We start from the raw sequence: 14,690 nt of genomic DNA on the forward strand, positions 1-14,690 counted from the left end.
TCTGTGCCTCGCTGGATACAGGCTTGGCGCCTGCGCGGTCCTAAAGAGCTCGGCTCCGTCACAACCCTTCTGCCCTGTGCTTAGCCAGAGAATACCTGTGCTACTGAGGCAGATATAGCACTCTTCCTTTTACTGTCTTTACGGTTCATAATAAATTGGGGCCGACTGACAATATCAGTTCTACCTTTGAAATGCCCACATGTTTTGAAACGTTTACCCCTTACTCGGCTGATGTTTGTCCCGCCTCCCCAGCTTTTTTTTATAGCTAGGCCAATCAGCATCTCGCCTTCAGCACCATCTTCTCCTCAGCAGTATATGCACAGGCTCTGTTCCAGCATCAGCATCACGGTTGCACTTCCTGGCAGGCAGCTGTTGGTGTGCGGCAAGGAGAAATAGTAATGGAAACACACAGACAGGCTTATAAAGACTATTGCACATATTAGTAATGAGGTCATGTTGGTTGTGCATGCTGTGTTAATATTAAAAAACCCATGCTGCAGCCTGGTAGTACACATTTATTACACAAATACCATTTCAGCCCCAACCCTAACATTGGTACTTGGTATAGCAGAAACAATCAAGACATGCACAATAGTATCACTAATTAGCAATTGGCATTAGTCATTCTAAAATATGGCTTTGAAGCTGGTTTCTTATTAGGCCACTTTCTTATTTGTGCCTTTCAGAAATAGGAAAAGTAATTTTGGGCATGGCTGTTGCAGAACTACAGCCCTCAGGATCACTACCACCAAATGAGTGGATTCAAAATAGGCCCTGGCATTTCAAGAACACAAACAACACCCCCGTAGGCCCACTAAATAGTGACTGTCAATGGCTTCTTACAGCAGCCCCACTGGCATTTGGCAGAATCCACATATTGCCAGTGTGGGCCTGCTTCTACTGTTCCATGATCCCTTTTGCTCACCAGCTCACTGTATGCTATATTGCTGAGTCTAATAGTCAACTTAATGATTCTCTGCTGCCCCACACTTCTCCTGTGTTGCTGAGCCAGATACTAGAAAGTAGCCTGCGTTGAAAAACGTACCCACAGCCCTTCTCTCTATGTTTAGCTATTGAAGCACTTATAAGTGCCTATAAGGGCTGTGACACATGGGGAGATAAGTGGTGCCGCGACAACTAGGGGTAGGCAGAAGAGGCAGCTGCCTAGGGCGCAACGATTGGGGGGTGCCAGACAGGAGCCTCTCCTGCCTACCCCTAGTCCTCTTCCTCTGTCATTGCCCCCGCCGCTTGTCATTAGTGGTGGAGGCAATGACCGTTCAGATCGCGCCCCCCCTCGCACCTCTGTTGGGGGGGGAGTGGACGACCGGGTTGCCTAAGGAGCCCGGTCAGCTTGGCCCGTCCCTGGCATACGCGGCACCACGATTTGCCAAAGCTGCCTTGAGAGGAAACTTTGGCGACTTCGGCAAATCGCTGCAACTTTTTCACAGCTACTAATACCTTGCCATAGACAACACTGAGAATTGCCTCTGCGAAAACACATGTAGAGACAATTATCAGTAAATGATCAGCATTGTCTAATTTAGTAGCCGTGACAAGTAGCTGCTACTAGTAGCTCTGTGTGTCTTCAACTTTAGGGCAGTGGCAGACGGGGCGATTAGTCGCCAAGCGACAAATCTTCGTTGCCGCGGGCGACCACGATTTGCCAAAGCTGCCTTAAGAGGAAACTTCGGCGACTTCGGCAAATCGCGGCAACTTTTTCACAGCTACTAATACCTTGCCATAGACAATACTGAGAATTGCCTCTGCGAAAACACATGTAGAGACAATTATCAGTAAATGATCAGCATTGTCTAATTTAGTAGCCGTGACAAGTAGCTGCTACTAGTAGCCCTGTGTGCCGTCAACCTTAGGGCAGTGGCAGATGGGGAGATTAGTCGCCCGCGGCAACAAAGATTTGTCGCGGAGCGACTAATCTCCCCATGGGATGGCATATGTGTCGCTGCGATGTTCTGAAGTCGCCCGAAGTTGTCTTGAGAGGGAACTTCGGGCGACTTCAGCATCCAATTCTTGCCAGTGGGATGGTATTCCGGGGAGATTAGTCAATCGTAGCAACGAAGATTTTTCACATCTCCCCATCTGCCACCACCCTTAAATGGCACCGTTTTTTATTAGCGGTTTTTGTAGATTTGTATGCTTAATAAATCTCAAAAATATTGAGTTTTAGTGAAAAAAAAGATATACTAATTTTAGTGAATGCCCCCCACAGAGTGGATATCATCAGGAACACATGACTATGCATTTTGGCGCCAATATCCATTCTGGGCAAGTTCACAGACTGATGCTGTGCCTGTAAGTGCACTTGTAATAAGGAAGGGATCCACTAGCTGAAGTCTTTTAGCTTTTACAGATACACTGCCAGATGCTCCTTGCCAATGTCACCTACAGCCTATAAAATTATACAGTGCCTAAAATACTTCTAGGCTTGCAGTCATTCTCATAGAATTTAGCCACTCGGCCAGATCTGTTCTGCATTTTTAGTTTAATGTGCAGATAATCCTCCTGACCTGCAGAGGGCCCCCTAACATCAATAGCTGCAGTGTAGGCAGTGCAAGCGTTTCTCTGTTGCTGCACGTATAGGAGTATAGGAAGTTCTCTGAGTACAGACACACAGGCAGGGCGGCACTGTGTCCCTTAATACAATGTGGGTGAGTGTCGCTCTCATTCTCACACACTCAGGGGCAATGGGTCTTTCAATAAAATTATAAGAATCAGAATAACTTTGCAGTGCACGTACAGCTAAAACTACCCTTAAGCCCAAAATTACAACTCTGCCTAATAGAAGAAAATATAATTATAGGTAACTTTCCAGTGTACGTTCAATTAGTTTTTGATTATTCTTAAGTTATTTATCAATGTAATTGCAATTGAGCTGCGTTTTTCTCTGTAACCAAACTGTTGGTTCTGTTCCTTGAAACAAAGTAGCAGAATTCTGCCTTGACTGCTTCTTTGCAGGTCTGCTAATCACCTAAGCTACTACATTGTTTTAGGGCTGTGACAGACGGGGAGGTTAGTCGCCCGCGATTTCGGGAAATCACTGCGCCGCGTATGCCATCCCACCGGAGATTTACATTCTAGCCAGTGGGATGGCATTTCGGGGAGAATAGGCGCCTAAGACAAGGGAGATTTGTCACGCGGCGACTAATCCCCCGTCTGTCACAGCCCTTAGGCAGTGCCGGATTTCAAATCCGGGTGCCCCGAGGCCGCCCCCCCGTTCGCGCCACCCCCCTGTTCCCTGCGCGCACATGCGCAAACAAACCATGCGCCCATTTAAACTCCGATACGGAGAAGTGGGGAGGAATCCCCATTGCTCCATACGGGAGCAAAATTTCACAATTTCATTGCGGCGGGGCGGCATGCCGCCCCTACATTTTTGCCGCCCTAGGCCTGGGCCTTTGTGGCCTCGCCACAAATCCGGGCCTGCCCTTAGGGCTGTGGCACATGCTGAGATTAGTCGCCCGCAACAAATCTCCCTTGTGGCGGGTGACTAATCTCCCTGATATGACATCTCACTGGCAAGAATGTAAATCGCCAGTGTGATGGCATACGCGGCACCGGCGATTTACCACAATCTACAAAGTTGCCTCAAGAGGCAACTTCCATGATCGCGGCGCCGCGTATGCCATCCCACTGGCGATTTAAATTTTTGCGGAGATTTGTCACGGGCAACTAATCGTAGCGTGTGCCACAGCCCTTAAAAGTCAGTCAGAACCAAAGTCAGGGCAGAGAATAGTAAGGGAAAGCCAGCTACTACTTTATATAGCAGTGGTATGCACAAATAAATGTAAAACACTGGCACACAGACTGGCTTAAAAGATAATGACATTTTTACATACAATATACATTTATGCAGGATAACATGGGCCCTGCAGTATCTTCATTCCCCTCAGTATATAAAATTGAGGCCAACCTCCGCTCTGCTCCAATCCTGGCCAGTTTAAGGCATGAGTGTTTTGATAACTGGCTGCTCCTGCCATCAGGCAAAGTGACAACCTTGCCTCAGATGGCAATGAGTGGGCAGCTACCAGGAGCTGCAAAAAGCTGCCTCTGGTAACTTTAAGAGACAAAGTTATACATTTTTAAAATTGAAATTTGAAATTGGAAAATTAAGAAATTGAAGAGCGTATGAGGGATGACATACATTAAGGATGCCTTCCTATTGCTCTCATGCATAATGCAGAGCAATGATCTGCCAATGCACCATGAACTAGCCGTTATGGTGCATCAGCACCTTTTAAAACCTACATGACTCCAGAACTGACCGATTTCCACATACCCTGGTGGGGCACCATACACATACCAATACTTGTTCTTGCTTTGTTTTGTATGATTTTATTGGTACATGTATAACCAGCTTTGGCATCATATACACTTTAGTGCTGTGTTTCTTTTTCCCAAAGCACCCAGATGAAGAGGTGCGAAGAGTTATTGAGCAATAGCAGTATGTACTGCAAAACTGTTACTAAATGTACACTGCAAACTTTAGACTGGAGATTATTTCAAAATAAAACACCAGATAGTTGGATCAAATGTGGGGTATCCTGCAGAATTTGTTTAATTGCCCAAGAGATGAATGGGGATAAGTAGCTTTGCAGGTCTTTGTATCTGCAAGGATAGAGTATAGTCTATAAATGGTAATACCAGCTTAACCAGCCCCTTGTTTGGGGATTAGTTTTAAAATGTACATGTTTAAATGTGGAGACATTCTAATTAGAATTAAAATGTTAGGGCATAGATATTATTTCTTGATTTAAACAGAAAATTGTACTGCTAACAGAGGACTGTTTCTTTTTTCTCTAGATGAATACCCTGTTGTTTCGGGTTATTCACAATAAGCCCCTGTCATGGTGCATGACACGTACATTATCACACACTCAACTGGGATCAACAAATTCAATATCGCAGACTCAACAGAGATGCAGGAATCTTAAGGATAAGAAAAAAAAGAAACCTGTCCCTTTCAACCCTGGTGCATCTTGGGAGGAACGGTAGGATAATTTTCTTTCAGTAGGTGCAAATGTAGGCTGAATATCCACTTTCGTTTCAGGTGATGAAAGTGGGGTTGTAAAGGTTTCGGTTGCTATGTTTCCTCATTGGGTTTTATATTGCAGTTTGTCTGATGTTGCCACTCCTTTGTGGAGGATGGGATACAAGGAACAGTTAGAGGTAAACAGAGGCCTACCTTGTTTTTTTTTTTATAAAAAGGCAATAAAAAAAAATAAAGGCATTCTTTGTTTTGTAGTATAAGTTAAATGCATTGCGGAGCACCCTTAGGGATATTACCATACATGTGAGAGCTCGAGGAGGGAAGGTCGTTGATTGTGATGGTCTATTCTGCCCTCTGCAAGACATCATTCCATCTGTAAGTGTGCCCTTCTGTTATGTTAAAATGGTGGTGACTATATGGTAACTATTGAATTATATTATTGAATTACCATATTGCATTGTTAATATTGCCCTGTGCCAAAGAGACAACATTTCACATGCCGCCATTATAGAAGTTTTCCTTTTTTGGACAGACACCAAGAATATATCAAGGTAGTTACTTACATCAGCCATTAGATATGGACCCCATTCTAGCAAAGAGCACTAAAAATGCATGCAAAACTTGCCTCATTCACCTGTTCTAATGCAGTTGAGAAGTTATCATGTTGTGTGATAAGTTATAGATATTTTTGTTTTATACAACCTGATGCTGCTTGTTAGAGGGTGCTGGGAGTAATTAGATAGGCTGTGCAAAATGACAAATATTTCCAATGTATTAAGTTAGCCAAATTGTAATCTACTGGAAGGGATGGCTAACGTAATACCCAGAACTTCCTTCTTTGCAGCTCTCTAATTTGTTACCAGTCAGTAACCAATAGGTGACTTGAGGGGGTCCACAAAAGACATAAATGTTTGCTTTTAAATCTGCTTTTATGTTATGTCCCATGTGTCCGCCCTCAAGTCACTGACTAACTAAGAGGTTAGAGAGATGCAAATAAGAAAGTTGAGTTCTGGCTATTGGGTTATACATCCGCTCACTCCAACCTTTATAGATTACATTTTTGGCTAATTAACTAAATACATTTATTTTTCACAGTCTATCTATTTACCCAGTTTCATTTTTACTGAACTGTCCCTTTGATATCAATGATATTCGGGGTGGTGTAAAAAACTTTAGCGGAGAATTCAACTTGTGTAACTTTCACCTTCGTATGTAGAGATGTAGACTGCAGTGGCATTTCTTTATGGGTTGTTTTTTGAAACAATAGGGCAAGTAACAGCCCAGTGTCATGGCAGTAGCCTTAAAGTGAAGTACAATTAATCCTTTACTGATGGCTTGTACATGTCCCCTCAACAGCCTGTAATGAATGGATACCGAAACAAATCCTCCTTTTCTGTGAACCGTGGTCCAGATGGAGACCCTAAAACAGTGGGGAACTTTGTGGGAACTGGCCGTGGTAAAGTACCCCATATGTCTTTGTATACTTTTGTATTGTATCTGTAAAATCAGTCAGTAAACTGTGTTCCATATTTAAAGTGGGGAATAATCACTTTTGTTGTCCCAGACAGAAACATTGTGTGCGTACGGGCAGATCATCTTATCAATATCCCTGAGAAACACAAACATGTTGCAAGGGTAAGATTTTCCTTTTTTACAATCCAGTATCTATCTATATTTAGTTCTCTTTTTTTTTCAATCAAATTCAAGTTTATTAATCACAAAGTATCCAAGGGCAGAACATGAGCCAGGTTAATATACAGTTTGAATGTTGAGTGAACCATACTACACAAGCATCTCACAGTAGAAGTAGTAATAGTTAGCCAGTATTAATTGTATGTAAAATTTAGAGAGAGGTTTTGTCAATTGAGGCTTATGAGCTCCATACTTCTCGGTTTTGTAATTAAAGCATAACCTTGCAGTTGAGCATGTATTGCATGTCTCTGTTTATATTCAGTTCTGATTAATTACTTCTTTGACCCTTTTTCTGATTTAGTTTAGCTGTTTGCATTTAGAGCAATGACACATGAGGAGATTTGTCGCCCGGGTTAACAATTTGCTTCTGTGGATGACAAATCTCTCCAAAAATGCCTAGTCCTTTACTTACATTGTAAATTACATTACTCGTGGCGAACATTTCCCCACGATTAAGCCAAATCACCGCGAGTAACGTAAATATTTCATTGTTTACAATTTATTCTTTGCAGTGCTATGAGGATTTTATCCACCAGTCCCCACTGGCACCATGTCTTCTCTTTTATGATGGGGGTCACTGGCGCGATGTTGTTGTTCGTACAAATAAGAAGGGAGAGACCATGGCTATCGTGACCTTTCATCCCCAGGACCTTCCACAGGTCAGAATAGCTTTGTAGTAGAGTTGTGGGTGGTGCACAGATTATCTGGAAAGCAGAGAGAGTTTAATGATGGCCATACACTTTACAATTATGAAAAGATCCACACCAGATGTACACTCCACTAACATTCATAGCTGAATTGTCAGATATGCTGGTAGAAACAAAAAAATTCTACCCCTATCTAATGATTCAGTACTAAAAGATTGCTGGCCATCTGGCCTGTACAAAACTTTGGTGCGTCCACAAACAACTCTCAGACAATGTATAAACCTTTTTCATTTTCCTAATTAACTTTCTCTGGATACCACACCTCCAGATCCAGATAATTTGTGAAATAACTAAAACTTTCCATAACCATGCACGTATAATTACTTTTCTTCCTTTAACTATACAAAAGTTATTCTTTATAAATGCAATAATGTTTAATACATAATAATTACTCAATAAACATTATGAGTTTAAAAAAACAAACAAACTTTAATACATGTTTGGTCACCTTATTTCCCAGACTCCACTACTACACAATAATTAATTATTTACAATAATGTAAATTGCCAGTGGGAAAACATACGTGCTGCTTTGGAAATCACAAGACCTGATTTCCCCACCAGTGGTTTACATTATTGCTGGTGGGAAGGAAACTAGGGATGTTTTGTTGCCCAGGGTTTCACAGTTTATTGTGGGTAACAAACTGTTTGTCTTGTCCAAAATACCAATACAGCTTGCAGTGAGAGTACTGTTTATTTCTTTAATATAATTGTTTATTCATTATTTATTGAGGAAATAATGTTTAATCAGATGTATGCATCTGTAACTTAATGTTTTTCTCTTTTTTTTTCTTTTCCCATCCCACTTTTCCAATGTATATGCATATTTACCATGTCTTATATTTCATCTTTCCTGCTTCCATGTTATACTGTTATTCTGTCTGTGCCATTGCTGTCAGAATGAAGTTCTGTCTCACATACAGTCCCTTAAGGATTATTTTACTCAGGGTCCAGGATCTGAGTGTAACCTCACTTCACTTTATTATCAGGAAAAGTAAGATGTGTCAATATTCTCCCATAGTTGGCCCATTAATATTTAAAAGCCACAAGATGACAACTGTTTGAAGAAGCAGATTATAGGTTTCCCCTTAGAATGTTACAAGTAGGCCCAAATCAGGGGCATGGGCTACAGTACAAAATTTGTCGCGTACCCACTATCGTTACAACCCCTAACTATCTATGCCCCTTAAAACCATCAGATTATTAACAATCCCCTTCTTATCTGTTTGTATTGATTTTAGCAAAACTAATATATTATAAATGCATAATAAATAAATTTTATATTGCAAACAATTCCCCTCTCTCTCTGTATCGCTCTCTACCCTACTCTTTCTTGTGCTGTCTGACACTATTCCCCAGCAACCCTAAAACACACCAACCCTCACCTCCCCGCCTTTTGTATGGCTCCCCCCACCTTACTGAGCAGGTGCTGGACTTGAGGCTCCGTGTCTCCCCCACAAGCTTTCTTCAGGTCAACACTCCAGCAGCAGAGACTTTGTACACAGCCCTGGGGAATATGATTCAACGCCACGCTCACGGCACTCTGCTTGACTTATGTTGTGGCACTGGTGAGTGACATCCAACAACATAAATACAAAGTCAGCAAAGAGTTTCAAGATACAAATTAAGCAAAAATATGGGCAAAACTGAATTAAACAATAATAAATACAAGTTGTTCATCAAATTGCCCTTTCTTGAAAAAGGTGGAAGACATCACCCCACATATCATCCAGAATAGTTTCCCCCTTCATTATACATCCAGATATTGATTCAGTGAGTGTAAACTTTGCTCAGCCATTGTATCCTTACCTGTGCAAGTCAGCAACTGACTAAAACAAGTAACTACATTTTTTTAGACTAATCTTTAAAATTAATCTGTCTACAAACTGGTAGTCATAGGTTACTCACAGGTATAAGGAAGACCTATGTTTGGGAATTTACCAGAATGTATGCTTATAAGGTGACATTTGGGTATGTTTCTAGGCGCCATTGGTCTTTCCCTGGCAGGATATTTCAAGAATGTAATTGGTGTGGAGATGGTAGAAGATGCTGTGCTTGATGCTCGCTGGAATGCAGATTTCAATGGTATGTAGAGAGCAATTGTATGAATGTCCCAGTAAATTTTTAGGAGTCATTCATGAACTTCATTAACAGTGAACACCAAAATCAGAACAATTATGTGAAATACCTAATTTCCAATCAGGTATTCGCAGGTTTTTGTTAAATCGCTTGGGGGAATTAAATTTTGGGTCAAACTTTTGACACCCCAGTGATTTAACTTTTCTTTTCCTTTGACAGGTAAGATAAACTTTTCATCTGTGGGGTTCTGTCAATTCCCAGGGCATAAGTAAAGCCATGTACTTTGCCCTGGTACATTACTGATTTTTTTAAAATGTCTGTGGTGACACTAAAGCATGGTGAAAACATATCACACTGCTTAATGTTATTACTCATTTGTTTGAACTTTTGATATTTAATTTTTAATACTCTTTTTTTGTCTGCTTCTTGTTAGGGATAGAGAACTGCCAGTTTCTATCTGGGAGAGCAGAGAAGCTGTTGCCCAATCTATTGAGTTACAAACAGAAAGAGTTGTCTGTGCTAGCTGTGGCCAACCCTCCTCGTGCTGGGCTTCGTAAGATTTATATTTTCATATTTTAAAGGAATAACTTCTGTGTTTCACTCTTAAACTAATCTCACTCTCAGCTGTTTCTTGCTGGTGGACCACTCATTTGGCCCTCTACAGCCTCATGTATGTGTGCAGTGACAGGAGTTCAATCTGCTTGTCACTATGCACATGGTAGGGACTGAAATAGCAGTTACTTCAAAGGGAAGGCAAGCCAGACAGGTGAAATTACCACTCAGCAGGGGCTTTATGGATAAGGGAACTTTCTGTAATTTGGAAATCTATACCTTAAGTCTGCTAAAAAAAATTTCTGTCCATATTTTCCTTTATAGGTAAGCGGTGGCTTGGTTACTGCTTACCTCTGCTTACCTTTTACAGACCCCCGTGTTGTTCGGGCTCTTAGAAACTGTGAAGATATCAGGACATTGCTTTTTGTGACTTGTAAACCTGAGGGAGAAGCCACAAGGAACCTTACAGAGTGAGTTCCCCTCGATTGTCGCCATCCTTTTATAAAACATACGGTAATGGTGTTCTCCCCTACAACCTATCATCGACCACAAAATGTATATTACACTATAAAAATAATAATTTATATATAATAAAAAATATACTTTACTAACAGATCAGGCAGTAATCAATAATAATATCAGAAATACCATCTGTACACTAGTAAATCTTAAAGTTACAGCGTGTAATTAATAGTAATTCATTTATAAGGGCTGTAGTAGTCTCAAAACATTTATAGCATATTTATTTCATTCAACACTATACATTGCCATTGATATTTGCATTGTGCCAACTGGGACTTAGCATGGGACAGCATCTCTCTAGGCCCAATAATGATGACTGAGATGATGATTTGGGAGTGTAAGTAAGCATTGTTACTGAACACCACTGACATCCTGATTTTCCAGACATATATGGGCCAACAAAAGCTGCAGACTCTGGGCCAAAGATTGTATTCACTCTATTTGGCCCTGCTCATGGGTTGAAAAACTAAAGTCCAAAGTGAATGTAGTAAATCTCTCACCAGTAGAAAAGTTGGGTTTGGGTGGCAAGTTCTAACATGCAGGCCATCAATATAAAAACAAAGCATCTTTATTCAGTTTACATGTCCATAATCAGCCTTACACATCTCGTGCCACAAGGCACTTTCAAGAGAGCTGCATGTAAAAGCACAACAACCAACTGGAACACAGAAACAAAAAAACTTTGTGTATACCTTATATTGGTTTCTTACAGTTAGAAACAAAAACAAACATGCTTGTCTAAAATATATATATATGTATACAGTGGCTTGCAAAAGTATTCGGCCCCCTTGAACTTTTCCACATTTTGTCACATTACAGCCACAAACATGAATCAATTTTATTGGAATTCCACGTGAAAGACCAATACAAAGTGGTGTACACGTGAGAAGTGGAACGAAAATCATACATGATTCCAAACATTTTTTACAAATAAATAACTGCAAAGTGGGGTGTGCGTAATTATTCAGCCCCCTTTGGTCTGAGTGCAGTCAGTTGCCCATAGACATTGCCTGATGAGTGCTAATGACTAAATAGAGTGCACCTGTGTGTAATCTAATGTCAGTACAAATACAGCTGCTCTGTGACGGCCTCAGAGGTTGTCTAAGAGAATATTGGGAGCAACAACACCATGAAGTCCAAAAAACACACGAGACAGGTCAGGGATAAAGTTATTGAGAAATTTAAAGCAGGCTTAGGCTACAAAAAGATTTCCAAAGCCTTGAACATCCCACGGAGCACTGTTCAAGCGATCATTCAGAAATGGAAGGAGTATGGCACAACTGTAAACCTACCAAGACAAGGCCGTCCCCCTAAACTCACAGGCCGAACAAGGAGAGCGCTGATCAGAAATGCAGCCAAGAGGCCCATGGTGACTCTGGACGAGCTGCAGAGATCTACAGCTTAGGTGGGGGAATCTGTCCATAGGGCAGCTATTAGTCGTGCACTGCACAAAGTTGGCCTTTATGGAAGAGTGGCAAAAAGAAAGCCATTGTTAACAGAAAACCATAAGAAGTCCCGTTTGCAGTTTGCCACAAGCCATGTGGGGGACACAGCAAACATGTGGAAGAAGGTGCTCTGGTCAGATGAGACCAAAATTGAACTTTTTGGCCAAAATGCAAAACGCTATGTGTGGCGAAAAACTAACACTGCACATCACTCTGAACACACCATCCCCACTGTCAAATATGGTGGTGGCAGCATCATGCTCTGGGGGTGCTTCTCTTCAGCGGGGACAGGGAAGCTGGTCAGAGTTGATGGGAAGATGAATGGAGCCAAATACAGGGCAATCTTGGAAGAAAACTTCTTGGAATCTGCAAAAGACTTGAGACTGGGGCGGAGGTTCACCTTCCAGCAGGACAACGACCCTAAACATAAAGCTAGGGCAACAATGGAATGGTTTAAAACAAAACATATCCATGTGTTAGAATGGCCCAGTCAAAGTCCAGATCTAAATCCAATCAAGAATCTGTGGCAAGATCTGAAAACTGCTGTTCACAAACGCTGTCCATCTAATCTGACTGAGCTGGAGCTGTTTTGCAAAGAAGAATGGGCAAGGATTTCAGTCTCTAGATGTGCAAAGCTGGTAGAGACATACCCTAAAAGACTGGCAGCTGTAATTGCAGCAAAAGGTGGTTCTACAAAGTATTGACTCAGGGGGCTGAATAATTACGCACACCCCACTTATTTATTTGTAAAAAATGTTTGGAATCATGTATGATTTCCGTTCCACTTCTCACGTGTACACCACTTTGTATTGGTCTTTCACGTGGAATTCCAATAAAATTGATTCATGTTTGTGGCTGTAATGTCACAAAATGTGGAAAAGTTCAAGGGGGCCGAATACTTTTGCAAGCCACTGTATATATACTACCCCCAAAGTCACATCTATATGGAAGGTATAGTAAAAAAATTGATAGAACAATAGAAAAACATGTAACATTAATGGTAAGTTCATAGCATTGGGTTATCTCTTACATCAATAAAAAGTCCATTTTGTTTTGTTTTTGAGTGTAAGAAACCAGTGTATAGTATTCATAAAGTATTCACAGGGGAAAAACACAGTGTTTCCATTTGTTGGTGTGCTTTTAAATGTTGCTCTCTTCAAAGTGTTGTGTAGCCTATGATTAAGTGCATGTAAGTCTCAATATTTTCTTGGTAGTGACTACACAAACGTTGGGTTGCCAAATCGGGCAAAGACTCATTCGTTTTGTGACCTTTTTAAACGAATGGCTTTACTTATGTATAGTTAGCTATTCTGGGCAATTGTTTTAGTCCCGGGATTCAGAGGAGTAAGGCCTGTTACCACAGCTAGGCCCTTGGTGCCAAAGACCAGGAACAGAAATAGCTATTTTATTCCCAAAAGATAAATGTTGTAGCATTATAAAGGGCCATTTCTTAAGGAGTTGCATGGCCACTACCCACCTCTAAAGTACCCTTGAAAATTATTTCTGGATCTTTTGATTTGCTTTAGGCCTCACTCCAAGTTTTATTTTACCATATTTTGTATTTAGACTGTGCTGTGCCCCATCACTAGAGCAGAAGATTCTGGGAGAGGCCTTTGTCCCACAGGAAGCATTGGGTGTAGATCTGTTCCCGCATACAACTCACTGTGAACTTGCTCTTCTGCTTACCCGATGACATTGAATCCCATGATGAAGAGAATAAAACAGAACTTACACCATGTTGCAGGTATTGCCCTAGTGGTTTCTCGGAATTCAATAACACAGCTCTTCCATTTCTGGATTACTTCTCAGCAATCATTTCCTTTACTCTACGCTCACTGGACACATACCAGTAAGGCCTGCAGTAAGACAGCTGCATCTCAACTACTTTGATAGACCTTTCCTAAAACCTTACTGGATACAGAATAAGCAATGACACTTTTTTTTTTTTTTTAAATTTTGCTTATGACCTGGAAAAAGTAACTATGAGTTCTTCAAAATATCCAGTACCTAAAACCTTGAGAAGCTTTCTCTGACATCTCTCTTTTTTTTCTTGTTTGTGTTATGTCCTTTATTGTACATACACATAACACTATTCAATATTAAACACATGCACAGTATTTGTAGGGCACCTTTTGCTATTCTGCTGGATTCTGCTACAGCATTGTGCCACCATTGCATATGAAGCAGCATGTTGGTTAACTGAACCATAACATCGAAAAATATAGCTTAAAGCAGGGGTGCCCAAAAGGTAGATCGCAGTCTACCAGTAGATCACTTTAAAGTTTCTGGTAGACCTCGAGGTGGAATGCAGTGGGATGACATCCTGCCACTTCTTTTTTCCACCAGCATACTGGAGCTTTTGAGTGCGGCTGCTCAAGCCATCTGTCATTGTAGTTTCATCCCAGTATAGAAGATACCCACCGGGCCACTGTATATATTTGTTCCCACTTTATATGTTTCTGTGTGCAGACTACAAGGTGGGCCATGAAGAAGAGAAGTAAAAACTACTACAATCCTTTCACATTAAATTTGAAGTTGGCACTTGAATAATGTTATGTGGGCATTAAATGTGAATTTGGCGCTGCATTTATATATTGATATGTGTATTTTTTAAACATGGATTAATACTTTTTCTTGCTTATTGCGCCAAATGATAGACGTTAACTGTAGTAGATCTCATGATGGAGGC

At 41.1% G+C, this 14,690-nt stretch overlaps 1 protein-coding gene across 1 annotated transcript; it reads left to right on the forward strand.

Annotated features, from left to right (window-relative positions):
* Positions 1-2,589: 2,589 nt before the first annotated feature.
* On the forward strand, positions 2,590-14,306 carry trmt2b (tRNA methyltransferase 2 homolog B). The gene is made up of 13 exons (XM_002939204.5): positions 2,590-2,666; positions 4,819-5,006; positions 5,130-5,184; positions 5,261-5,380; positions 6,362-6,461; positions 6,570-6,640; positions 7,210-7,356; positions 8,303-8,397; positions 8,763-8,971; positions 9,387-9,488; positions 9,916-10,035; positions 10,405-10,504; positions 13,568-14,306. Exons 1-13 carry the CDS (start codon positions 2,661-2,663, stop codon positions 13,692-13,694), a joined length of 1,440 nt encoding a protein of 479 aa, XP_002939250.2. The 5' UTR covers positions 2,590-2,660; the 3' UTR covers positions 13,695-14,306.
* The last annotated feature ends 384 nt before the right edge of the window (positions 14,307-14,690 follow it).

The sequence above is a fragment of the Xenopus tropicalis genome, chromosome 8 (genome assembly GCF_000004195.4).
Source record: "Xenopus tropicalis strain Nigerian chromosome 8, UCB_Xtro_10.0, whole genome shotgun sequence".
Lineage (NCBI taxonomy): Eukaryota > Metazoa > Chordata > Amphibia > Anura > Pipidae > Xenopus > Xenopus tropicalis.